Source organism: Malaclemys terrapin, chromosome 1 (genome assembly GCF_027887155.1).
Source record: "Malaclemys terrapin pileata isolate rMalTer1 chromosome 1, rMalTer1.hap1, whole genome shotgun sequence".
Taxonomy (NCBI): domain Eukaryota; kingdom Metazoa; phylum Chordata; order Testudines; family Emydidae; genus Malaclemys; species Malaclemys terrapin.
In genome coordinates, this window is record NC_071505.1 from 29,199,042 (window position 1) to 29,226,945 (window position 27,904).

Sequence of the window (27,904 nt, forward strand, 5' to 3'; positions counted from 1 at the left end):
AACAGACCAACACAACGAAAGAAACATTTAATAACATCTCTACCAGACAGACCTTGGAAGAGATTAGCTGCAGATTTATGCAGATTAGAGAGGACATTGTTACTAGATCATAGTGGACTATTTTTCCAGGTATATAGGAATAACATACTTGAAAGACATAACATGTCTTAGTGTTATCGAGAAACTAAAATGCGCAACTAGTGATGGACTACAATTCACAATTTACTGCAGCGGAGTTTCAGTCCAAACTAAATATGATTTTGATCATATTGCTAGCAGCCCACATTGCCCGCAAGCAAATGGAGAGCTTGAGAGAGATCTACAGACAGCCAAGAAAATCCTAGATTAGGAAGAGCCATTCCTTGTTCTTCTGAGCTACAGATAACACCGTAGCAGCTAGTAGATATAGCCCAGCACAAATCCAGGTGGGATGACAACTGTTCCAACTAAATTCTTTTCTAATCTCTGAAGTGACCACATATGAAAAGAGTAGCCAAATCAGATAAAAAGGCAAAAGGAACTTATGAATGCTTTTATGACAGATATCACTCAGCTAAAGAACTGCTGATTCTAGACCCTGTTGACTGTGTTTTATGTCAAACTGTATGGAGAAAAAGGATGAACTCCATCTATCGTAAAAAGAATTCATTGCCCAGATCATATGTGATTGAGAGTGGCAAGTTCAACAGAAACTGGTATCTATAGTTTGTTCCTTACAAAGAACAGTCAACAGAGCAAACTGTACAGATGGCAGATGCAGAACAAGAAAATGACTCAAAGATTCCAAACCAACTAATGGAGAGTCAGATGACCAAGATTTTACACATTCAGGTCATGTAATTAGATAACCAGTATGATTCAGAGATACTTAACAGATTGATATGTTCTGAACTTTAAAGATAGTATGATAGTGTACATTTTGTAAAATGTTGTAAATAGTAAGAATGTAAAACTTTAGGGGGGAGGTGTAATGGAATATTAATTTGTATTATACTGTTCAGTCACTAGATGGCGCCATGTATAACATACCTTATCTGAGCATACAACAGGTATACCTGGCAGTTTAATAAAGGATCTAATAATGAACACATTTGGTGTGTATCGCTCTGAGAAGGAAGCTCTATGGCCAGTCCATATCTGGTACAGCCTAACCTGCTAGTAGCAGCCCTGCAATCTACCTTGAACATGGTGTATGTGATGACATAGACTCTTTGTTTAGCTCAGCTGGGAGCTCTGATACGTCTTCTAATTCAGTTTTAAATAATAGCTAACCTATAAAAGCAACCTGACTGCTCCTTTAGCACTGCCAAAAGGAGGGAAGAGGAAAAAGAGACAAAGTAATTGCAATGGCTGTAGGAATTTTATGTTAAATTTTGGTGATGAGATGCCATCTGTGTGCTAATGAGAGGTAGTGCATGGCTTTGACCTCATCTAAAGGCTCAGCCACCCATTCAGCGTGGGGCTTTGCCTGTGGACACAGTTTATTTTGTACCCGCATAGTGTATTTCACTGTGCTTCATTTAAACAAGCTTCAATAGAAATATTCCCCTTCTCTCCTCTGTCCCAAAAGTATCTTTAATTTTAATTAACCATATATAACCCAGAGCCACTAGCTGTCACTGATTGTTTCTTTCTGCCAGAAAATCCTTTTATGTTCCTTGTAAACTACACCATAAATTTGCGTGGCATATTCAGATTTTCTGATTAGGTACAATACATGGATCTGCTGTTGATATGCAATGAAATTCCTGTTTGATACATATTTTTCAACTTTAAAAAAAAACAACACAAGTTTTAGATCTCTTACTCCAAATTATTTGTTTGGAAGTGTTCCCTAATTCACGGGAATCATTAGCTACAGTCTGATAAGGCAAGAGACAACCATGTATTAGAATTGCTTCTTATAAATAATTTAAATCCAGACAGAACTTTCTCTTTATTCCATATGAGATAGTTACAGCTCGGAGAGCAGTCATACAATGAATCTTAAATTCTGTTAAACATAAATGAAATTCCCCACCCGTAAGGGGAATGGCGCTGTATTTTTCCAGAGGTGGAGAGCATCCCGAGTTTCATTTGAAGCCAGGGAGAGCTGTGGCTGCACAGCATCAGGTCCTATGTGTTAATCAAAGCTTTCAATACTTTGCTAATGGTTGTCATGTATCTACAGTAATTCCTTGCTTAACGTTGTAGTTATGTTCCTGAAAAATGTGACTTTAAGCAAAATGATATTAAGCAAATCCAATTTCCGCATAAGAATTCATGTAAATGGGGAGGTTAGGTTCCAGGGAAATTTTTTTCACCAGACAAAAAACTATACACACACACAGTATATGTTTTAAACAAACAATTTAATACTGTACACCGCAATGATGATTGTGAAGCTTGTTTGAGGTGGTGAAGTCAGAGGGTGGAAGAGGGTGGGATATTTCCCAGGGAATGCCTTGCTGCTAAATGATGAACTAGCATTCAACTGAGCCCTCAAGGGTTAACACGTTGTTAATGTAGCCTCACACTCTACAAGGCAGCACGAACGGAGGGAGGGGAGACAGCATGGCAGACAGAGACACACACCCTGTGTGTGTGAGAGAGATGCGCATTGCCCCTTTAAGTGCACTGACCCCATTCTAAGTACATTGCCTTTTTAAATAGATCAGCAAGTTGAGAAAGCAGATGCGGCCAGCAAGCTCCCTCCGTCCTGAGCCCTGTCGTGTCTCCCCCCTGCTCTATGGATGGGGTAAGCAGGGGGCAGGAGCAGGGGGACACCCTGACATTAGCCCCCTCTTCCCGCCCCGCACAGCAAGCAGGAGGCTCCCAGGAGCAGCTCCAAGGCAGAGGGCAGGAGTAGCACATGGCAGTGCGGGGAGGGACAGCTGAACTGCCGGCAATTGATAGCTTGCTGGGTGGCTGCTGCACAGGCAGGGCCGGCTCCAGGGTTTTGGCCACCCCAAGCAGCCAAACCAAAAAAAAAAGCCGCGATTGCAATCTGCGGCGGCAATTCGGCGGGAGGTCCTTCGCTCTGAGCAGGAGTGAGGGACCGTCCGCCGAACAGCTGGATGTGCCGCCCCTCTCCGAAGTGGCCGCCCCAAGCACCTGCTTGGTAAGCTGGTGCCTGGAGCCGGCCCTGCGCACAGGGAACTTAGGGGAGCAGGGAGCCGATAGGGGGGCTGTTGGTCCACGCTGATTCCAAGCCCCTCCCCTCTCCCCCCTCCCCCGCTAGCTGCAACAGGCTGCTCTTCCTTCAAGCAGTGGACAAAGCAGGTGGCTACCAAACAATGTTATAAGGGAGCATTGCGCAACTTTAAACAAGAATGTTCTCTAATTGATCAACAATGAAAAGTTAACCGGGATGACTTTAAGTGAGGAGATACTGTATTTAGATTATAAATGTCTGACTCTGTTTCACTCCAACTCAGTTTCATGTGGTACTGTACCTGCTTGTTTTCCCTTAAACTGAAACTATAAATATATTTGCTCATATTTTAAGGTTATCTTTAGTTCATCTTAGATGGTTTTTGCTTAAAAATCTGTGATTTGTTTCATGATGCCAAACTCTATTTTTAAATTCCTTTATGTATTGTGAATCTGAATATTCACAAACATGGTAATTATTATTACTTCCCAATGCCTGTGTCCATCTGCTTCAGATAACCATTCTCTAGCGCTTATTAGCAGTGCAACAAAATGCTGCTGTTAGTTTTCTCAGTTGAAACTCAGAAATCAAGTGTGTACAATTTCTGTCACATTTATTATATACTGTACTTTAATGCTTCATGACTACAGAGAATGTTGTGTACAGTTTTGTAAGTTTAATTAATCACTTTTTTCTTGTAGGTGTGGCTTCCATGACAGTACCAGTATACATCGCAGAGGTCGCTCCACCCCACTTACGAGGCAGATTAGTTACCATTAATACTCTCTTCATCACAGGAGGGCAGTTCTTTGCAAGTGTTGTTGATGGAGCCTTTAGCTACCTCGCAAAGGATGGATGGAGGTTTGTAAATTCTTACATTTAAAAGTGAAAATAGAGTTGTTGTGACTTGGGAAGGAACTAGATCAGTGGTCCCCAAACTGTGGCGTGCACCTCCCTATTGGGGCATGGAGGAACACTGGAGGGGAGGGGGACGTGATGGGGTCTGGGTCAGCCCCACAGGGAGGGAGTGCCACCCAGCCCCATTCTACCCCCAACTCTGCTTCGGCCCCAGCCCCTCCCCCACCTGCCGGCCTCGCTCCTGCCCCCAGCTGTGGCCCGGGCCTCAGCCCCTGGTTTATGGCCTGGCCACAGCTCCGGCCCTAGCCTTTTCCCCCTTACTCCAGTCCACACCGCCCCCCCTCACCCCCTTCTGGTGTTACCCTGGGTTTTCAGAACCCAAAACAGTGGTAGCTTAACTGTTTCGCTCCAGGTGGTGTCAGGAATAAATCAGTGGGAACACAGCTATTGTGTCTGATAAATGATTAATACAAGAAAGTGTGCTCTTATCTAAAACTACAATTTATTAGATATTAAGCGCACACAGACATAAACAGTAGTTCGGGACATCCCTGCTATAGTTATCTACAGTCTGAGATGGTTTTGAGTAATCACCAGCCGGACTTCCAGAAGCCCTCTTTCTGTCCAACTGATGGGGAGTTTAGATGTCAGTTCCTTGCCCTGAGAAAAGCCTCCTTGGACTACTCCGAGGTATTTACTTTAATCTTTTATAGCTAATTTTAACGAAACACATAACCTTATAGTGACTCCTAGTGAGTCAGCACAATAACCTCTATTGGGTCATCTATTCGTCTAATTCCAACACATTTATCATTATCTCAAAAATGTCAAGTATTTCTAGCCATAACAACAATATGTCAGGGGCACTTAAAACCAAGGTCGCTATTCACTCATTTTCCATAACTTTCTATCCCATCCTCCCATTCTGATTAACAAACTGCAAATATGCAGCTATCTGACCTTGTCTCACAAAGGCCTAAGATTATTCCTAGCTATGTGATGTTTGGTTTTTAGCCGGCAGTGGCTGAACAAACATACAAAATGGCTGACTGCAGTACTGTCAAGTTCTGGGGTAAAGGCAAGAATGTCAAATTCCGGGGCAACGGCAGGAGCTGTGGCTCCATTCCTGGCCCAGGCTCCTGACCGTGGCTCCTGGAGTTGCAGACAGGAGTAAGGGGAAGGCGGGGGACGATGACTGAAAAGTATAGGTACCACTGAACTAGATAGATAAGTGAAAGAATTCTGAGAATTCTGACTAAGCTTGTTGATTTTAGAGGACTTAGAACATCTTTAAACAGAGGTCATGGCACAACCTTAACTATAGTGGCGCTGCTGCTCTATTATAATAAAGCCAGCTTGTTTCTTGCATTTAAAATATATTAAAGTAAATATTGACTTCTTAAAAAGGCAGTCTCCAAATAAATGTTTCATTTTAAAGATTACATTTGTATGTATGCTTAATAGTCTTGTTTGAGCAATAGTTATTTATTGAAAATTGGATGTCATTTGTACTCGAGGGCAGCATTCTATTTAAACTGTGGGTTGAGAGTATGTTAGCTAATATCTTTTGTTCCACTTTCTGGATTCTGAGTTTTTCTTTATTAGTTTTAGTCTGTTGAACTTTGATTGAGTGTCCTTCCTACGGGGCTGTATATTTCAAAAGAGTAAAATAGAAATGATGATGCGAACAGAATGCACTAAATTTTTGGTTTAATGCATTATAACTCTGGCTTTCTTTTTAAAAGATGACTTATAAATTTGTTCACGCAGAATAATTAAAATTGACTTCCCATTAAAAGATCATTCTGATCTTTAGGAACTTATTTTTATTTAAGCAAGTGCGAGGTTCCTTAGAAACTTGTGTTGGTTGCAGAGACTTCAAAAGAACTGACACCTAGAATGTTTGTGTCTGTATTTCATAGCTTTTCAATCATATCACTGTGGAGCTTCATTAATTGTCATTTAAATACAGATTTAAAAAGTCAGCAAAGGAATCCTTTCCCTTTACCTAAATACTAGTATATAAGGGAACAGAAAAGCATTTATTTCTAAGGGTATGTCTACACTACGAAATTAAGTCGATTTTATAGAAGTCGATTTTTAGAAATCTATTTTATACAGTCGATTGCGTATGTCCACACTAAGAGCATTAAGTCGGCGGAGTGCGTTCTCACTACCTTGGCTAGCATCGACTTATGGAGCGGTGCACTATGGGTAGCTATCCCACAGTTCCCACATTCTCCGCCGCCCATTGGAATTCTGGGTTAAGCTCCCAATGCCTGATGGGGCAAATACATTGTCGCGGTGGTTTTGGGTACATGTCATCAGTCGCCCCTCCCTCCGTGAAAGCAACGGCAGACAATCGTTTTGTGTCAGACACCAAGGCGATTAGAAGAGCACAGCAAGGTGCGCTGCGCATCAGAGACTTTGAAAACCAGTTTCATGACAGGCCAGGTTTCGGTGTGACAGTTGTGTGTGTTTCTCCTTGATGCAAACCCACCCCCTTTGTTGATTTTAATTCCCTGTAAGCCAACCACCCTCCCCCCTTCGAAATAAAGTAACTATTGTTTTGAAACCATGCATTCTTTCTTTATTAATTAAAAAAAAGAATGAGGATAACGGACAAGGTAGCCCGGGTGGGGTGGGGGAGTAGGGAAGGACAAGGCCACATTGCTTATTGTAGCCACATTAAAAATCAAACTGTTTGAATGACAGCCTTCTGTTGCTTGGGCCATCCTCTGGAGTGGAGTGACTGGATACCTGGAGCCTCTCCCCCTGCATTCTTGGGCGTCTGGGTGAGGAGGCTATGGAACATGGGCAGGAGGATAGGCGGTTATACAGTGGATGCAGTGGGGGTCTGTGCTCTTGTTGGCTTTCCTGCAGCTCTAACAGATGCTTCATCATGTCCATTTGCTTCCCCATTAGCCTCAGCATCGCGTCCTGACTCTGCTCTTTGTGCTCACTTAATTCTTTCCTGGCCTCTGCCTCTGAATGCCTCCATGCATTAAGCTGTGCCCTATCAGTGTGGGAGGACTTCATGAGCTCGGAAAACATGTCATCGCGAGTGCATTTTTTTTTGCCTTCTAATCTGCGATAACCTCAGGGATGGAGATGATAGGGGGAGCATAGAAACATTCTATGCTCTACGATTCTGCGGGGACTGCATGGTCACCTGTGCTGCTGAGTTCGCCACGCTGACCAAACAGGAAATGAAATTCAAAAGTTCCTGGGGCTTTTCCTGTGTACCTGGCTAGTGCATCGGAGTTCAAAGTGCTGTCCAGAGCGGTCACAATGGAGCACTCTGGGATAGCTCCTGGAGGCCAATACCATCGATTTGCGTCCGCACTACCCCAAATTCAACCCAGCAAAGTCGATTTTAGCGCTATTCCCCTGACCAGGGAGGAGTACAGAAGTCAATTTTAAGAGCCCTTTAGGTCGACGGAACGGGGTTGGTTGTGTGGACGCATTCATTTTTAAATCGACCTAACGCAGCTAAATTTGACCTAACCGCATAGTGTAGTCCAGGCCCAAGTCTCTTGACTGATCACAGTTACATCTGAGTATTAAACAGTGATCATTGCCACAATATTGCATTATGTTTTAAGAGTGCAATATTGCAAATATACCTAGGTATGGAGGATGGATAGGATATACATATAGAGCAATCAATTTATAGGCAGGCGAAACATTACCTATTATTAAGGTTGCCCAACACGTCTCATTATAAGATCCTGTTTTCAGATTCTTATAACTTTTCCAAAATTAACCGTTTGGACTGAAATTTCCATGCAAAGTGTCTGCCTCAGGCAGATTTTTTTTTTTTTTTCCATTTCAGCCAAAACGATTCAACCATTTCTCAAAATGAAGCTAGGGAAAAAATACATTGTCCAACCTTAATTCGGCCTCCTTGTGTGCCTTATGAATAATCTTTAATGATGTAATCCACAGGACCCCAGATTTATTCAGTTCACAGGGTCGACAGTGCTCATTTAGTAGCCGCTATTCACAGCGTTCTGTTATCTCCTCACTGATCAGTGATGCCTTAATTACTGTACACCAGTCAAACTCAGCCCTGAAGACAGAAATGTTAATTTCCTCATGGTCTCTTCTATGGTTCTCATTGTTATAGTGCTTCACAAATATTAATACATTTATCTTCACAATACTCTTGTGAAATGAGCAGGGTATTTATTATCTCCATTTTACAGATGGAGAACCGAGGCACAGAAGGGTTAAGCTAAAAAGTATCCACTTATTTTGGGTGTCCAATTTTGAGCTCTCCAGGCCTTATTTTTCAGAGTAAATAGAATTGCATAGTACTTTATATATTCAAAGCACAGCTCTTATTGACTTCAGTTAATGCAAATTACACCCCAGCGGCTCAAGTTGGGCACTCAAAAAATGAGGAACATACAGTTAGTGACCACCTGTGAAAAGTTGGTTTAGGTGACTTGCCTAGCATCATGTAGAAACTCTGTGGCAGGAGTAGAGAATCCAGCTTTTAAGGGTAGAATTCAACTGCTTTAATCATGAGACCCTCCTTTCTTTCTCTGCAGTCCCTGCCTTATTCAATACACATGAATATTTCTGCAGAAAATTAGGTAGGGATCCTATTGACAACAGCCTCCTTCAATACACAACTATGATCAATCCCCTCAGCATGGTCTATCCTGTGCATAGAATTGGGCAGGGGTCCTCTGGAAAATATAGTATGTGATCTTTATCACAATGCGTATGCCCAGGGGTCGGAATTAAGGTTTCAAAGGCAACCTTAATTCTGGCATTTCCTAAATTTAAATGCTTAACTTTGCAATCTTAATGGTGTTTTTAGTTTTTGTGTGTAAAAATATATTCATATGTACAAAATACATCCCCTCTCCTCTTTTTTGATCATTGAAGTACTATAACTCTTAAACTGCACACTATAATCCATAGTAAAAAAACAACAAAAAACAAAAACTATCCTAATCAATGGGTGTTGTGTTTCACTTGAGAACGACAGTACTGAGTCATTGAGCCTGCCAGATCTGGAAATTCACTCTAAGGGAGAATGGAGAGGACACCTCATCTAGCAGTGCCAGAAGGGCAGCTGAGTAGTGGAAAAGACTGCTTTGGTGTCTGTGTGAAAAGAATGTGGGAGCTGGGAACCAACTGTCAAGGTTCTTCTCTGGTGTCCATCATCAAAGTATCTGGGCACAGTTTTGGGTAGGATTTGAAGAAAATCATCACAGGGCCTGGGTAGGGGTGAGGGTAGCAGATGCATGTACAGAGAGTAGAATAAGTTAAAATAGCATTACCATGGAATCCCAGACAAAACACTTTAAGCTGCAGTTTTGGTAACAAGTAAAATCAGTAATGTCAGGGTGAAAGCCCTTACAAAAACATTGCAGCTATCAAGAAAGCACTCTTGCAAAGCAAGGAAATTCATAGGTAAGGCTGAACTTAAAAGAAACCCAAAGATTTGAAAGTATAAACACGCACATTTAAGGTACTCAAGCAACCTTATTTCTGGCCCTGTAGTGATGCTGGCCTCCTATTTTCCCTTCTTTGTTACTTTAGTTTTGGATCAAATTAGATAATCTCCTGAAATGACTTTCTAAGGCATTTAATTCTGTAGCCATAGATGAGAACATAATACATGTAGAAAAGCCACTTTATTTGATATTTTGTGAGTGGAGTATAAAAATCCGGGCACCGGAGAGAATTGGTTTTATAGTTTAGCGTTATACTATTTCATGTGATGTTTTATTAGTCATTTATCAGTAACCATTACTGTTTTCATATCAATATTATAAGTTGCATGGACTGGGCTAGGAGGTATGCATATGTGGCTATGCTTGAGCTCTCTGAACACATTGTATAATTGGTAACACAGGAATTTTAATGAAGAATGGGGAATGAAATGACTGCCATCAGTATGCTATTTGTCTAATCAGGAATTTGTAAGGCGTCTTTCTGAGGACAGAGCATGACTGTAAATAAGGCCAAAGTCAGTTTAAGAGTTGCATGACTAGGAGCGAGGCGTTTCATTTTTATAGTCACAACAGAAATTACACTTTGGATAGATACAATATTCTCATCACTTGATCCCTCCCCACTCTCCACAAGCTCTTAACAGCGGAGCGGGAGGACAGAGTTGAGGTTCTTTGGGTCCCTTAACTGTGTGTTTCATACTTTGGATTGCTTGGAAATTATTTTATAAAGTTAAAGTGTTACTTTTTACATTTCTTCACATGCTAATTTTTGATAACTCCCATCATAAACTAGTCATTATTGGGGTGTGGGGGAGGGAGGGTCATGTCCAGCTTCCTGTGGTGGGTAGTATTTCTGCTGGTGGTTGCAGCCTTCTAATTCTCCATTTGTATACACAGTATCATATTGTAAATTACAAAGCACCCTATGCTTTTGTGAAAGGAAGCACGTAATTTTGAAATGATGCTCACAGAAGTCATAGAGTACATGATTCCCTATCTGAGTCCAGTGACTTTGGAATCAACATATCACTGTTGCCATGGAGAAAGAGGCTGCGGGAGATGGAGAGAGAAAGAAGAGTTTGCTGTCTAATCCCTTACATACGGGGTTTTAAGGTTCTAAAGCTATTAGTGGCAGTGGATTTGGTGACAATTCTGCTGTCACTGTGCAGAGAATTAGTGATACAATCTTAATGATCTAAATTTTGATCTAAATTACTTAGAGCTCCATCTGGTAGATCCTCAAGACCAGAAGAGGCCCTTTAAAAAAAGCTTTTTCTGTATCTTGACTCAGGCCAAGTCATTCTTCAATCAAATCCTGCTTTAATTAGTGCCTTATTTATTGAGAAATGTATAGCTACAATTTAGGAACATTTTTTTTATCATGCATTTTCTAAATTCAGTTACTGAAGCAAAACAAAGTAAATTTAGCTTCTTTTGATATAATTTTGCATATATATATACATAATGCATTGTAAGGAAAAAACATAGCATAAGAACTACAAAGTTAAGTGCTTTCACCAGTTCATACCAAGAGCTTTGTGTCTATTGTATTCAGGAAGCAGGGAACCCTCCTGTAGCCAATATATTGTCTTCATATTCTAATAGTTGTAACAAAAATAGATAGTGTCTGTCTCCCCCTTTTAAAGGACAGTGAACCTTCATAGAATTTGGACTAAGTTTCCTTAAAATTTCTGATTCTCACATCAAAGTAATTGTAGGTACATTATTATCCCTTTTCCTAAAACGTCAGCAATATTTTATGTTGTCCAGGGGCTCCCAGATTTTATTGGTTCACTTATCACCTTCTTAAAAAGTTGGTGAAGTGAATGGATGGAACATCAAACTCGCGTATCCCCAGTGATGCATGTACCACAGTTATGTGAACTGCTAATCCAGTCCATTACATTTCAAATATTTTGGCAGTTGAGAGAGTTCAGTAACACCAACTCTAATATAAAAACAGCCACATTAAAATAACATTAACTGTTTGAATGGACAAGTTAAATAGTCCTAATTATCTTCTAAACTTGATTAATCAAACGGTTAGCTGTTTTAGAGCTGGATACTATTTGTGGTTCTGCTGCTGAGCTGTTATGTGATCTTGGAAGTTATTTAGGTTGGGATTTTCAGAAGATTTTAAAGGAACTAGAAATCCAAACTCCCTGAGGCACCTTTGAAAATCCCAGCCTCAACCTCTGTGCTTCAATTTCTCCATTTATGAAATAGAAATAATATCGGTGCATAATGAACAATGTTTGTAAAAAAACTTTAAAAGTAGGGCTGGCTTCAGAACTCTTCTGTTGTGTTATGTGGAATGAAAGTGAGACCTTTCAAAAAACATTAGTGGGAAAAACAAGAGAGAACACCACCCACACCAGAATTGCCTGTACTGTAGTCTTGTGGTTAGATCACTTGTCTGGTATGTAGAAGACTCAGATTCCTGCTCCAAATTAGGCAGAGAGGAATTAAACCTATATCTCCCATATACCAGCTGAGTGACCTAACCACTGTACTATTAGCTATTCTGGGCTGTGGGTGGATCTTTCTCATGTTTTTTCATGGACAATTTCTGAAAGGTTTTGTTTTTCATTCCACATCACAAATTAAGATTTAAGTACCTCTCCGTCTAATTTGAAGCAGGGACTGAACCTGGCTCTCCCATATCCTCAGTGAGTCACCTGACCACCGGTCTGTTGGTTGTTCTGAACTTAGGGAGTGTGTGCACGTGTGCGTGTCTTATGTTGATAAGAAATCCCATTCTTGTACTGAGAAATCTCCTCGATGACATTTTAGCCAAAACTAATGTGTTTCCACAAAACATTTTGGTTTTGATGAAATTGCATTTTTCAATGGAAAAGAAGTTTAATTGAAAATGGGGTGTTTTTTTGTTGTTGTTTTTTTTGGGACCAGCTTTATTAAAAAAAGTATTACTGTCCTAATGCTTTACAGGCCAGACTTCTTAACTTCAGCAGGAGGAGATGGAAGATATGCTTTGTAGTATGGCATGTTGCTTTTTCTCCCATAAACATTCTATTCCTAGAATTAAAACCCAGCATTATTTTGATATCTGAAATGTCAGTTTGAAGTAGCCTGAGGGATTTTTTACAAAATGCATATTTTGCTGTTAATTGCTGTTGCCACGGACATGAAGAGAAATTGCTGCTTATTTACCGGACAAATAGCTTACCAAACTTTGGAAAGTTTGAACCATGTAAAAATTAATCTAGAAGTGGTACATACATATTCTTGGATGTTAGGCTTTATTATTAACCTGAAGAAAGATGGGTTAGGAAGCCATTTGCTCAATTAAATTTTTCTTACTTTTTATCTATCTATCTATCTATCTATCTATCTATCTATCTATCTATCTATCTACAGTCAAACCCACTATTTAAAAAATTTTTTTTAACATGTTCTTTAACATCATATAATCTTTCTCTTGGAACTTAAGGTCACAAGTGAACCATAAGCAATTTTCACTAAGAACAGTATTGTCAAGTCAGTTTGCATAGACCTTACAAATGGTCATTTGTAATTCTACTTAGTACTTATAATATATTGGTTATTTTAGTTCAAATGAAAACAGAGTATCACCCATGTTGGAGAGAGGAATGTGTTTTGATAACTTTTTCATTGTAATGCAGTTGCAATCAACTACAGACTCCTGTTCGAATCGCTGGTGGGAAAATACTTTTCATTTAAGAAAAACAAAGATTTTTAGAATTGTGTATCTTGCTTACATGTAAAAGGAATGTGCTCAGTTTTAAGGCTGAAAAGGTAGAAACATGGAGTAATAAACTTGAGGCCAAAATGCCAGAAAACCAAGTGTAACCAGTCCCCACAGCAAATCATCCTATTCGGTGTCTAGGCCATGTGGCTGGGTATCTTATTTAAATTGGGCTTTAAATCAAGATACACTAATACTATGCCTCATTGACATAATATTGGTAAAAAAAAATAATCTTACGATAGAAGATTTAACAATGAAACTCTGATGCAATATTTTATACAGTATTGGGGCCCTCTCCTGCAGTTGCTATTTAGGTCAGATTCCCTTTGATTTCAGTAGAAATTTACCTAGTTTGCTTCAATTAATGGCCAGAAAAACGTCAAGTAGAGCAAACTTTGTGGATACAAATGTATTTCTCACCAATAGAAGGACATATGCACTGATTATTCTCAATGGTGTAAACAGAATCTGACAAGTGACTGCAGGATTGGGCACATTTGTTATGTAAATACACGATGTCCTTTACTAAAATGCATTTTAATAATTAAGACCATAAGAATGGCTGTACTGCATCAGACCAATGGTCAATCCAGTCCTGTATCCTGTCTTCCAACAATGGCCAGTTCCAGATGCTTCATAGGAATTAACAGAACAGGGCAATTATCAAGTGATCCATCCCCAGTCATCCAATCCCAGCTTCTGGTAGTCAGAGGCTGGGGAGACCCAAACCATTGGGTTGCATCCTTGACCATCTTGGTTAACAGCTACTCCTGGGGGAATTCTACACCAATTTTAAAAAAAAATTCTGCACCAAAAAATTAAAAATTCTGCGCACAATATTTTAAAATTCTGCAAAATTCTGCCTATTTTTTTTGTTAAAGTAATGCAATATAATCCAGCTAGTTTCAATTATTTTGGTACGGTATTTAAACTACAATACAATGGATGGAGAATGGGAGTGGGGAGCTTTGGAGGAAATCACCAAACCCCCTCTGTCTAATAGTAATGTAGCTAGTATTGACCCTTTACTTATAGTTATTAGTTAACAAATATATGCAGCCATATGCTCTTCAGTTGCCCATCATATAACACTGAGCAAGTGAGGGCTGGGGCTCATACTCACAATTTACATTGTCTACTGACCATCTCCAAAAAGGTCAGTAGCAAACAGTTCATGGAGCACATTTTGATAAGAAATTTGTTCAGTCCAAAAATTTAGACCAGTTCTAATCACTAAAGCACCATAAGCATTTAAGAGGCCATACTGTGTTAACAGTAACGCTTCTTTAACAGTAAGGCTTCTTTCTCTATATGGCTCTGGTCATATAAAGGAGCCTTAAAATTTGTACAGCTGTTTTATATTCCTGGGGGAATTCACTAAGAAAAATGGGAACAATTCACTAATCAGGCAGGCTGCTACATTCTACTCTGCCTGAGGCAATAGAGCCTGCCTCACACCTACGTCTTCAGAAATACCCCAAAGCCCTGTCCCTCCATGCTGAGCGTGCTGCAATAGTGAGTGAGAGGGACAGAGTCAGTCTCTCTCTCTCTCTCTCTCTCTCTCACATGACTACCCAGCCCCCAACCGCCGGTGGTGATTTATGTCTCTACTGGCTGCTCTAGATGCCCAAACCGACCTGTCTGCACTGCCAGGGAGTGGGCACATGACTGCTCTTGTGGCTTCCCTTTGCTTCCCCGTCAGAAGTCATTTTTCTGCGGGTAAGCAAATAAATCTACGGGGGCCATGAATTCTGTGCACGTGCAGTAACACAGAATTCTCCCAGGAATAAATAGCCATTGATGAACCTATCCTCCATGAACGTATCTAATTCTCTTTTTTTTAACCCAGTTATACTTTTGTCCTTCACAACATCCCCTGGCAATGACTTCCACAGGTTGGCTGTGCATTGTGTGAAGTTCTTCCGTATGTTTTTTTTTAAAAAACTTGTTGCCTGTTAATTTCATTGGAGGACCCTTGGTTCTTATGTTCTTTGGAGGGGTAAATAACACTTTCTTCACACCATTCATAATTTTAAAGATCTCTATCATATCCCCCTCCCTTAGTTGTCCCCTTTACCAGCTGAACAGTCCTAGTCTTTCAATCTCTCCTCACATGGAAGCTGCACCATATCCCTAATCACTTTTGCTGCCTGTAGTCTTATTGGAACCTGCCCACTTCTAAAGGCCCCTCCCCCAGCCTAGCGGGAGGGACCACTAGACCCAGGGACCAAATGAATATGGGGGACAACTAATGAGAAAACCAGGGACTGAGGTGAAGGTCATAGGTTCAAAACAAGGGTACTGGATGGGGACACCGAGCAGAGAACCCCAGACAGCGCCCACTGCTCCTCAAAGGTGTTGAGGGAGCCAGCAGACGCTGCCCAGTGGAACTCTGCCCAGATACGTGGAACGGAGGAATGGAAATAGGCCCCACAGTCGCAGAGCACCCCCTCATCCAGCATCCTCCTCCTGGGTAGTGTAGATGGAGAGTTTGGCCAGGGCCAGGAGGAGGTTGAGGAGGAGGTCTCACGACTTTGTGGACCCATGGATGGGGTGTGCAAAAAGGAACAGGTGTGGGGGAAAAGTGCAGCCAGAATCTCAACAAGAGGTTCTGGAGGAGCCGGAATAGGGGCTGCAACCTGGCGCATTCAAGATAGGTGTGTGCCAGGTTCTCCATCATGCTGCAAAAGGGGCAGGCCTCGGGTACAGGTGTGAACCGCACCAGGTACACTCCCGTGCTCATGGCTCCGTGAAGGAGCCACCAACTGATGTCCCCAGCGGGCCATAGGATCAAGGTGGAATAAAGGCTGGCCCACCGGGGCTCCTCACCCTCTTTAGGTGGAAGATAGTCCCGCCATTTGGTTTCGGGGTGGGACGCGAGGGTGAGGAAATGCAGTGTGTGGAGCACGAGCGTGTACAGTTGGCCTCTAGGAGCGGTTTCAAACCGGACCGGCTGCAGGGTGTGCAGCCGGCTTGGAGTGTGGGAACGGGGAGGCCGGCGGGGCTCACGGAACAGGGGCCGAATAAAAATCTCTGGAGGGCCCGGGGTGAGGGGTGGGCGGGGAGCGCCCTCTCGCAGGGCCCACTGCAGGAAGACAAGAGAAACGGGTGACAAGGCTGCCTCCACCTCCTGGAGAACAGGGATTGAAAGCAGCCAAACTAGGCTGATTGGGGAAGCAGCCACAGCTCTGGCCAGCTCAATTAGGACCCAGCTGGCCCTGATAAGAGGGCTGTGGGCCAGAAGCTGAAGGAATCTCTCTCTAGCCATGGAGAGAGAAGGACCTAGCTGCCTGAAGGAGCAAGGGTACCTGAGGTTGAGCAGTGCTGGGGAAGGGCAAAGGAGCTGGGAAGCTCCAGCCTGGCAACTCCCCAGGCTGAGGCCTTGGTTAAGGCCTAAGAAGGTACTGGGGCTGCAGAGGTGCAGCCTGGCAATACACAGAGGCAGCTGGTCCAACCCTCTTGCCAGTCATGAGTGGCCATTACGGGAGTCTGCCCCTGGAGAAAGGGGCTAGATGATGACTGGCAGTAGCCACTGAAGCAAGGTGGGTGTAGAGGGTTGGGGGTTCCCCTGGGAGGGGAGACCCAGTATGTGGGAGTACTGTGGTGGGCAGAACCCTGAGGAAAGTGGCACTGGGGTCTGGGTGGGACACGGGGCCTGAGGCAGGGGAGACACCTGTTGGCAGGGAGTGCTCCGAAGGCTGAAAAGAGCTAATTCCCAAGATGACCAGCAGGAAGCGCTGCGCCAGTGAGTCTCACTTTGCTACACTGCCCTTCTCTGTACCTTTTCCAGTTCTAATATATCTTTTCTAAGATGAGGCGACCAGAACTGCATGTAGTGTTCAAGGTGTGGGTGTACAATATAGTGGCATTATGATATTGTCTTATCTATCCCTTTCCTAATGGTTCCTAACATTGTTAGCTTTTTCTGACTGCTGCAGTACATTGAACAGATGTTTTCAGAGAATATCCATGATGACTCCCAAGATCTCATTCTTGTGTGGTAACAGCTAATGTACTCCCCATTATTTTTGTATGTATAGCTGGGATTATGTTTTCCAATGTGCATTACTTTGCACTTGTCAACTTGAATTTCTTCCATTTTGCTGTCCCGTCACCCAGTTTAGTGAGATTCCCTTTGCAATCTGCTTTGGACTTCACTATCTTGAGTAATTCTGTATCCTCTGCAAATTTGGCACCTTAGTGTTCACCTTCTTTTACAGATCATTTATGAATACTTTGAACAGCATAGTCCCAGTACATTTCCTTGAGGGAACCCCACTATTAACCCCTCTCCACTGCGAAAAATGGCCATTTATTCTGCCCTTTGTGTCTCATCTTTTAACCAGTTACTGATCCATGAGAGGATCTTCCCTCTTATCTCATGACTGCTTAGTTTGCCTAAGACCCTTTGATGAGGGACCTCACCAAGGCTTTCTGAAAGTTCTAGTACATTATATCTGCTGGATCACCCTTGTGCACATGCTTGTTGACTGCCTCAAAGAATTGTAACAGATTGATGAGGCATGGTTTTCCCTTTACAAAAACCATGTTGACTCTTCCCCAATATATGGTGTTCATCTATGTGTCTGATCGTTCTGTTATTTACTTCAGTTTCAACCAATTTGCCTGGGACTGATGTTAGGCTTACCAGCCTGTAATTGCCAGGATTACCTTTGGAGCATTTACATAGCCTATCCTCCAGTCATCTGGTACAGAGGCTGATTTAAGTGATAGGCTCATACCACAGTTAGTAGCTCTGCAATTTCATATCTGAATTCTTGGATGAATAAAACTATCTGGTTCTGGAGACTTATTACTGTTTAATTTATCAATTTGTTCCAAAACCTCCACTATTGACACCTCAGTCTGGGATGTTTCCTTAGATTTGTCACCTAAAAACAATGGCTCTGGGGTGTGGGAATCTCCCTCATATCCTATTCAGTGAAGAGTGATGCAAAGAATTCTCCGCAACAGCCATCTCTTCCTTAAGTGCTTCTTTGGCACCTTGATCATCCTGTGGACCCACTGATTGTTTGGCAGGGTTCCTGCTTCTGATGTACTTAAAAACATTTTTTTTTTTTGCTAGTTGCTCTTCAAATTCTTTTTTGGCTGCTGAATTATACTTTTACATTTGACTTGCTAGAGTTTATGCTCCTTCCTATGTTACTCAGTAGGATTTGACTTCCAGTTTTTAAAGGATGTCTTTTTGTCTCTAACCGCCTTTTTTTTTTACTCTGTTTAGCCATAGTGACAATTTTTTGGTCTCTTTGCTGTGTGTGGTGGTGGTGTGGTGTTTTTTTTTTTTTTTCTCTTTTCTCCATATAGTTTGAGCCTCTATTATGAAGTTTTTAAAACATTTCCATGCAGCTTGCAGGCATGTCAGTCTTGTGACTGTTCTATGACATTTCCACTTTACTAGCTTCCTCATTTTTGTGTAGTTCCTCTTTCTGAAGTTAAATGCTACTGTGGTGGGTTTCTCTCTCTCCCCCCCTCCCCCTCCCCGCAAGGATGTTGAATTTAATTGCATTTTGGTCTCTATTACTGAGCGATTTAGTTATAGCTAAGATTTTGGTCATGGGCAATAAACAAAAATTCATGGATGCCTGTGACCTGTCCCTGACTTTTACTAAAAATAACTGTTGGAAAAATGGGGCTGACAGGGGAACGAGAGCCTGAGCCCTGCTGCAGGAGAGGAGGGAAGGTCCAGCAACTGCTGCCCGCAGTGGCTGGGAGCTGCAGGGGGCCCCCCATTAGCTGACAGCTCCAGCTGCCCTGGGACTGAAGCGGAAAATGTCATGGGGGGGGGGGGTCGTCTCTGGAAATCGTGACCTTTGTGACATAATCTTAGCCTTAATTATAGTCACCTCTTGGACCAGATCCTGTGCTCTATGAATCAAGAGTTAACTGCTTATTTGTGGGGAGGAAATAAAAGCTACAAATGAACAGCAAATGTGAAGGGCTTTATTATGCTTTGAGGATGTATGTCTGACAAGCATGAAAGGCCTTAGCTGGACTGTGGTTTTTCTATAATTATGCAACTAAATTAAACTTTTTGCATAGCTTACAATTCACAGCAAATAAATGAATTGCTAGACATGTTTGGAAAACCTCTGTCAGTATCTAAAGAATTAGCTTTTACAGTTTCAGGAGATTTTGCTTTTAATTTTTAAATCAGACAGAAGAATGAAGTACAGTTACATGTAACTCAGAACAGTGACCTTATTTAAGTGTAAATTACCGTTCCAATTTATTTCAAGTGTCAGTTATCTGCTTTCAGTTTTCTTCTGTAAATTTATTAAACTGAAGTAAAAGATAAAATAACCTTTGATTTTTTTCATGTTCTGCCAGTAGTTCCCTTTTACATTTTTGAGCAGATTCTAAATGCCTGTCTTGTTATAAAAACATTTACCTTACTAGTATTTGTGCCAAAACTATATTAATCATTAGCCAAATGACTATTTACCTAACACCTGGGATTGGGTCCCCATAAATGGACTTGGCTTGGTCAGACAGAGATCACTAGTCCAGGCATCACAAAGGTTTTCTGGCTGCTAGGAGTTAAGCAGTCTGGGGTTTCATCAGAAGTGAATATCATTACACCTTTCCAGCCTTCTGGTAGGAAATGTCCTCAGTCTCCAACATGCATTCCCCACTGTTTGGTTAGGAACTAGTAGGGAGAAGCAGATAACTCCTCAACTGTGTGTGTGTGGTGGTTTTTTTTTTAATACTATGGGTTTTCAGAGCAGGGACTGTCTTCCTATGCGTATGGAGAGCACCTTGTACATTTTATATATATATATATATATATATATATATATAGTCTATTTTCCAAAAAATGGAAACCAAAAGAATAGTACAAACAGGAAGGAACTGAATTAGAAAGGTTAAGTCACAAAATGAGTTACATCTACCAAGGGATGTAAAAGGCAATAAGAAGAGGTTCTATAAATACATTAGGAGTAAAAGAAAGATGTAGGAAAGTGTAGGTCCTCTACTTAGCAGGAAGACAGAGCTAATAACTGATGGCATCAAGAAAGCTGAGGAGTTTAATGCCTGTTTTGCTTCAGTCTTCACTAAAAGGTAATTGTGATCAGATTCTGAACTAGGGTGACCAGACGTCCCGATAAAATCGGGACTGTCTCGATATTTCGGTGTCTGTCCCGCGTCCCGACCGATCTTTGGTTGGGACGCATTTTGTCCCGATATCCGCCGGCAGCACGGGGCAGGACTCAGCTTTTTTTTGCTCTGCCGGTGGGCACCCTCCCCCCCCCCCATATGTCCCATATTTTCTTCCCCTCATCTGGTCACCCTATTCTGAACACTTAATATTAACAACAAGGGGGAAGGAATGCAAGCCAAAATCAGGTAAAGAACAGGTTAAAGAATATTTAGATGTATTTAAGTTGGCATGGTGTGACAATGCGGTTCTGGCGGAACCCAACTGAGAGTGCCAACTCAGGACAAATTGCTCAAATAGGGCAGTTACAGCCCAAGGCTGGGGTTTTTTCCACCTCTAAGGCAAACCAAACCAGCCAGACTAGGAGGACTTCGGTCTCACCCCCTGGCTAACCGCAAGTCTCACAAGCAATCTCCTTAGACACTCCAGTTTCCCAGTATCACCACCAGTGCCACTCGTTATGGGGACAAATGGTTATGAAAACCAATACCCCAGTAAAAGAAAAAGGTTCTCCTGATCCCAAAGGACCAAGCCCCAGACCCAGGTCAATATACAAATCGGATCTTACCCACAAATCACGCTGTTGCCAATCCTTTAGAATCTAAAATCTAAAGGTTTATTCATAAAAGGAAAAAGATAGAGATGAGAGTTAGAATTGGTTAAATGGAATCAATTACATACAGTAATGGCAAAGTTCTTGGTTCAGGCTTGCAGCAGCGATGGAATAAACTGCAGGTTCAAATCAAGTCTCTGGAATACATCCCCCGCTGGGATGGGTCCTCAGTCCTTTGTTCAAAGCTTCAGCTTATAGCAAAGTTCCTCCAGAGGTAAGAAGCAGGAATGAAGAAGATGGAGATCAGGCATCAGCCTTATATAGTCTTTTCCAGGTATAAGAACACCTCTTTGTTCTTACTGTGGAAAATTACAGCAAAATGGAGTCTGGAGTCACATGGGCCAGTCCCTGCATACTTTGCCGAGGTACAAGACATATCTGCCTTCTCTCAATGGGTCCATTGTATAGCTGATGGTCCCTAATGGGCCATCAAGCAGGCTAGGCAGAGCTAATCTCAGCTTGTCTGGGATGTCACCCAGAAGCATAGCATAAGTTTGCCATACAGACAGTATAGAGCCAATATTCATAACTTCGACTACAAAACGGATACACACATATAGACAGCATAATCATAACCAGTAAACCATAACCTTGTCCTAGACACCCCATTTGACCCCCTTTATACAAGATTTGGGTGCCACTACAGGACCTTGGTTGCAACAATGATCTATACGGTCCCAGTTTATGTCAATAACGTCACACATGGCCTGATAAAATTCACTGTAGGGTACCTAAGGAACTAGCTGAAGCAATCTCAGACCCGATAACAATTATCTTTGAAAAGTCATGGAGGATGGATGAGGTCTTAGAGGAGCAGAGGAGTGGAGAATGCCAAAATGAGCTTCTTGTTTATACACCAAAAGGTATGAAGCAAGCAGAGAAGAGGGTTAAAACAACCAAAAGTCTACACACCTCTGATATTACTTAAACCTTAATCTTTCATTGCCACTTCTGGTAACTTCCCCTTAGCCCAATTTCCTCCATTTCTGGGCTGGGAGAGACAGACTGCCTTTTGTCAACAAAATTGTGTATAGACAAAGCCTTAGTCTCAAGGCAGAGGTTTTTAATGGCTGAGGATCTACACTAGGAGCATTTTGCTGGTGTAGCCTCACTGGTAAACTGTACCGGCAAGGTGCTTCTAGTGTGGATGCAATTTATAATGGAGAAGTTCTGCCAGTATAACTGCATCTACCATATGGCCTTTTGTTAGCATACCTATGTCCGTTACAAATTACAGCCCTGACTAAGTAGCTGTGCCAGTAGAAGTTTGTAGTGCAGATCTGGCCTTAGCAGTCCTTTGATTTTAGACTCTGGGCTTGGAAAAATAGGACTGTTAGACAGGCTGGTAGGCATTTCCCAATGAACAGGTCCCCCATTGTTCTCTTAAGGACCGTTGGTATTTTTCTTGGAGAGACCTTATCACTGCATTTTGTTTCCTTATAACCCTATTATCTTCAAGATGCTTACAGTAATTTTGTTCCAGTAACTTTCAAGGTTTCAAAGTTAGGCTGATTGGTCTAGAATTCCCCAGTCCTCTTTGCTCCCCATTTTAAAGATAAGGTACTATGTGTGCTCTTCTCCAGTCCTCTGGGACCTCACCCATCCTCCACTAGTTCTCAACGATAATTGCTAATGGTTCCAAGATTGCTTCATCTAGTTCAAGTATCCTCGGGTGAATTTTCCTCTTGACGTGAATACATCTAATTTACCAAAATATTCTTTAACCTGCTAATGCCAATGAAAATAGTAAACACCTTCTCTAATCTCTACTTGTTCTTGCAAATACTGGATAGTAAATTACAAACAAAACAAAACAAAAAAATTCAGCATGATTCTCCTGCCATGTTTATATACTCTCCCAATGCCAACTCAAAAGTATTATAGTGATGTCTCTGAGGAGGAATGTTACAGAAAATATATTAAATTTCATGCTGGATTTTTTTCACTTCTGTTAGGCATTTGGCTTCAAATTCAGTCTTATACTCTCCATAGGAAAGAAATATATTAGATTTCTGAATGCTAGCTCACTAGATGTACGTTTTTAAAAATTGCCAGAGTGACGTTAAGACCTATGTTATACTGTAATATACCAAATCTAGACTGAAAGTTATTCCTGTTTCCAGACCCAGGCAGCTAGTCAACTTGCAGTAGATTTATACTCTTGGCTCTTCAGGTATTTTTCCTCTTGGCTTGCTCTCCATACTCCATTGTGACTACAAACATAGTACTCCAGCATATTAATTATATTGATAAAGCACTATATCACGGACAAAACAGGAAATATATACCTTTTGTCTAAAATCTAGAGGACTAAATCTCATAGATCAGGTTGAAAGTCAGTTCTGCTGTCACGCTCCCTGTAATTTAAAGGAATTAACCAATTATGTACTATATGTGATTGTAATATATTTAGTCCTCTCTTTTAAAACGTCAACTTACTATTAGAGATGGACAAATGGTAGAAGAACCATATGTTGAGTATATCATTTGATGAAATTTACTGGTGTTCATTGAATAAATATATTCATGAATAGTGTGTGATAGCCACATGGCTAATTGGCGCATTACTAGGTGAATACTGGTGACATTTGTCAGATATATTGGCCAAATGCTGCTCAATCAGCTTTGCCTACTACAGCTTTCTTCTCTTGATTTACTTTCTCTTTGTAGTGTCTGCTTTTCTTTTTATAATAGGTGACGGGATATTGTTTCCTGAGTTGTCTTTACTTGTCCTTTCAACATCTTTCCTGCAGTCTACTTACAAATAAGGTTTGGAATTTACCACAGAATCATAAAAGATTAAAGTTGGAAGGGACCTCAGGAGGTTCATCTAGTCCAACCCCCTGCTCAAAACCAGGACCAACCCCAACTAAATCATCCCAGCCAGGGCTTTGTCAAGCTGGGCCTTAAAAACCTCAAAGGATGGAGATTCCACTACCTCCTTAGGTAACCCATTCCAGTGCTTCACCACCCTTCTAGTGAAATAGTTTTTCCTAATATCCAACCTAGACCTCCCCCACTGCAACTTGAGACTATTGCTCCTTGTTCTGTCATCTGCCACCACTGAGAACAGCCTAACTCCATCCTCTTTGGAACCCCCCTTCAGGTAGTTGAAGGCTGCTATCAAATCCACCCTCACTCTTCTCTTCGGCAGACTAAATAAGCCCAGTTCCCTCAGCTTCTCCTCATAAGTCATCTGCTTCAGCCCCCATATCATTTTCTTTGCCCTCTGCTGGACTCTCTCTTCAGTTTGTCCACATCCTTTCTGTAGTGGGGTGGGGGGTTCTAGAACTGGACACAATACTCCAGTGCTGAATAGACGGGGAATAATCACTTCCCTTGATCTGCTGGCAATGCAGCCCAGGCTTCTTGGCAACAAGGGCACACTGTTGACTCATGTCCAGCTTCTTGTTCACTGTAATCCCTAGGTCTTTTTCATCAGAACTGCCGCTTAGCTAGTTGATCCCAGCCTGTAGCAGTGCATGGGATTCTTCCGTCCTATTTGCAGGACTCTGCACTTGTCCTTGTTGAACCTCATCAGATTCCTTTTAGCCCAATCCTCCTATTTGTCTAGGTCACTCTGGACCCTATCCCTACCTTCCCTATCCCTCTTCCCTGGAGCTTAGTGTCATCTGTGAACTTGCTGAGGGTGCAATCCATCCCATCGTCCAGATCTTTAATAACGATTTTGAACAAAACTGGCCCCAGGACAGACCCCTGTGGCATTCCGCTTGATACTGGCTGCCAACTAGACATGGAGCCATTGATCACTACCCATTGAGCCCAATGATCTAGCCAGCTTTCTATCCACCTTATAGTCCATTCATCCAATCCATACTTTTTTAACTTGCTGGCAAGAATACTATGGGAGACCGCCTCAAAAGCTTTGCTAAAGTTAGGGTTACCATATCTCATAAATAAAAAAAGAGGACCCTCCACGGGCCATGGCCCCGCCCATTTCCCCACCCCTAGCCCTGCCCCAACTCCGCCCCTTCCCCCACCCTAACTCCGCCCCCTCCTCCCTCCCACTCCCAGCCAGGGGGAAAGGGCTGCCCCAGTGCTACCAGCATCACGGTTTCCCGGGCAGCCCCCAGACCCTGCGCCCCCAGCCGGCGCTTCCCCAGCGCAGCTGGTGCCCGGGAGGGGAAGCGCCCAGCCGGGGGCGCAGGGTCTGGAGGCTGCCCAGCAAACCGTGAAGCCGGTAGCGCTCGGGCTTTGGGCAGCCCCCATGCCTCCGGACCCTGCGCCCCCAGCCGGGCACTTCCCCTCTGGGGCTCCGGCGGCTCTGCGTAACTTACACTGTATAAGTTACACAGAGCCGAAGAGGAGCAGAGCCTCCGCAGCTGGAGGCTCTGCTCCTCTTAGGCTCTGTTTAAGAGCCGGGCTGCCCCAGCGCTACCGGCTTTGGGCAGCCCCCGTGCCTCCGGACCCTGCGCCGCCGGAGCCCGGGAGGGGAAGTGCCCGGCTGGGGGCGCAGGGTCCGGAGGCACGCGGCTGCCCAAAGCCGGTAGCTCTCGGGCAGCCCGGTTCTTAAACAGAGCCTCCAGCGGCTGGGGCTCTGTGTAACTGACACTGTGTCAGTTACACAGAGCCCCTGCCGCTGGAGGCTTTTCTCCTCTTTGGCGCTGTGTAACTGACACTGGGTCAGTTACACAGAGCCCCGGGGGCTGGAGGCTTTTCTCCTCTTTGGCGCTGTGTAACTGACACTGGGTCAGTTACACAGAGCCCCGGGGGCTGGAGGCTTTTCTCCTCTTTGGCGCTGTGTAACTGACACTGTGTCAGTTACACACAGCCCCGGCGGCTGGAGGCTCCAGTCCCCGCGGCTCTATTTAAGAGCCGGGCTGCCCGAGCGCTACCGGCTTCGGGCAGCCCTGTGCCTCCAGACCCTGCGCCCCCAGCCGGGCACTTCCCCTCCCGGGCTCCGGCGGCGCAGGGTCTCCAGGCACGGGGCTGCCCGAAGCCGGGAGCGTTCAGGCAGCCGGGCTCTTAAACAGAGCCGCCATTTCCCGGACATGTTCCGCTTTTTGGCAATTCCCCCCGGACGGGGGTTTGACTGCCGAAAAGCCGGACATGTCCGGGAAAAAGAGGACGTATGGTAACCCTAGCTAAAGTCAAGATATAAGTTAGTAGCCAGAGGATTAAATCTGCTACCCACAGGTTGATATGAAAGATTGGGATGGATGCGCACTGTTCAGAATAGCCAACCTGTCCCTCTTTACCTTAGCTACTACATGCTCCTTCATCCCCCTCCTGTTCCATTCTCTGCCTCTTTGCCCTGCAGTTATCATCTTCATTAAACCCATAAATAAAATTTTTCGATGGCCTTTATATTGCTTCCATTTCAATTATAACCATGTTTTGGCTTATCACTAAATGAATTTGGGTAGCAGGCCTGAAATTAAATTCCTCTAATGTTTCAATGATCCCTCCCCCCACTGTTTGGTTGTTTTCTCTTTATAGTGTACTTTGCAAAATGTCCAGGAATGAGATTTTGTTGCCCCCCGCCCCCTGTCTGGAAGCATGCACCTTGAGACTGAAAAACATTTGTTTTTCAAGTCCAGTTGAAACAACCACTGTTAATTCTGTTAGCTAATGGAATCATTTCAGGGTGTGAGGATGTTTGTACACTAAATTTTGCTGTATAAACAATCTACTAGGGGTATGTTTGCAGCTAGTACAGTCAAGATAACTAATGAAGTGAACAAGGTGTTAGCTGCATTTAGAGTGGTTTCAGGACCATTTGAAATAAAACATCCAGATATCTTCAGGTTTCTTCCAATGCTTGATGAATGTGGTGATTTCACGTACAGTAAAAAGATGAATTTAAAAAACAAATTACTTAAATTAAATCCAACTTCCTGGATGTTCTTTTTTGAATATCCATAATTTCTAAACAAATCAAACTTTGGCTAGAAAAGCTGAAGGACATTTTATTCTTTAAGATTTTTTGAGATAGATCATGAAACTGGAGGACTTCTGCCTTTGCCTGACCTACTGTGACATTTTAAGTGAAAGACCTTTTTGTGAGCTAAATAACACTTACTTTTTCATTACCATGCTGAAAAACCAGAAAACTATGTAAACTTCATACACATGGGGAGGCTTTGGAGTATATTCTGAACAAAAATATGTGCAGAAATACTTTGAGTACATATGCATAACTAGTTTTCACAATTATAAGTGGAAATCAGCTTTAGGTTTAGATGTTATGGAATATCTTGGATTCAATGTGGGGGGAAAAACTTACTTTACAGCTGAGCCAAATGTCTGTTTCTAGACATGTGTATGTTTGGATCATTTATAGTCTATAATTCTTCAGTGCAGTGTGCTAGAAATATGTACTGGTATTTCAGTTTTACTGTTTTGAAAACTAATATATTTGTGTTTGCAAATACATTATTTATTATTACTCATGTCTGTCATTTTATTTTTGAAGAAATAAAACAGAAGAAATAAGCAAAAGCACATAGATCAGAACCCTAGAACTCCATACTGTCAGTTTACTTTTGTCTTCTGTTTTAATTGCCCTGCGTAGCCAGGGCAAGATATGACATAAGGTTGTTAATCATTACTGGGTTCCAGCATTGGCAGCCTAGCTAATTCTCCCAACCATAACCCTGGAGATGATCACAGAATGTTAGATCAGCCAGCGTATTGTACATGGAAGAGTAAATTCCAACTCCACATATGGATGATGATGTTTTGAATTGGACTTTTAAAGACTCCAGAGCTGGATCGAGGCAAACTGCCTTCCAAAAGTCAGAAATGAACTCCTTTTTACATGGGTTGCTCCTGTGTCAATTAAAATGAAAGAACAGGAGTACTTGTGGCACCTTAGAGACTAACAAATTTATTAGAGCATAAGCTTTCGTGGACTACAGTCCACTTCTTCGGTATGCATCCGAAGAAGTGGGCTGTA

General features: G+C 42.5%; 1 protein-coding gene across 1 annotated transcript in view; it reads left to right on the top strand.

Moving 5' to 3' along the window:
• The window catches only part of SLC2A13 (solute carrier family 2 member 13), a 324,413-nt gene that overhangs the window by 79,118 nt on the left and 217,391 nt on the right, over positions 1-27,904 (top strand). Inside the window, exon 2 of the mRNA XM_054018969.1 lies at positions 3,835-3,994. Within this exon, the coding sequence (XP_053874944.1) occupies positions 3,835-3,994 (160 nt within the window). The remainder of the gene's footprint in view (positions 1-3,834; positions 3,995-27,904) is intronic.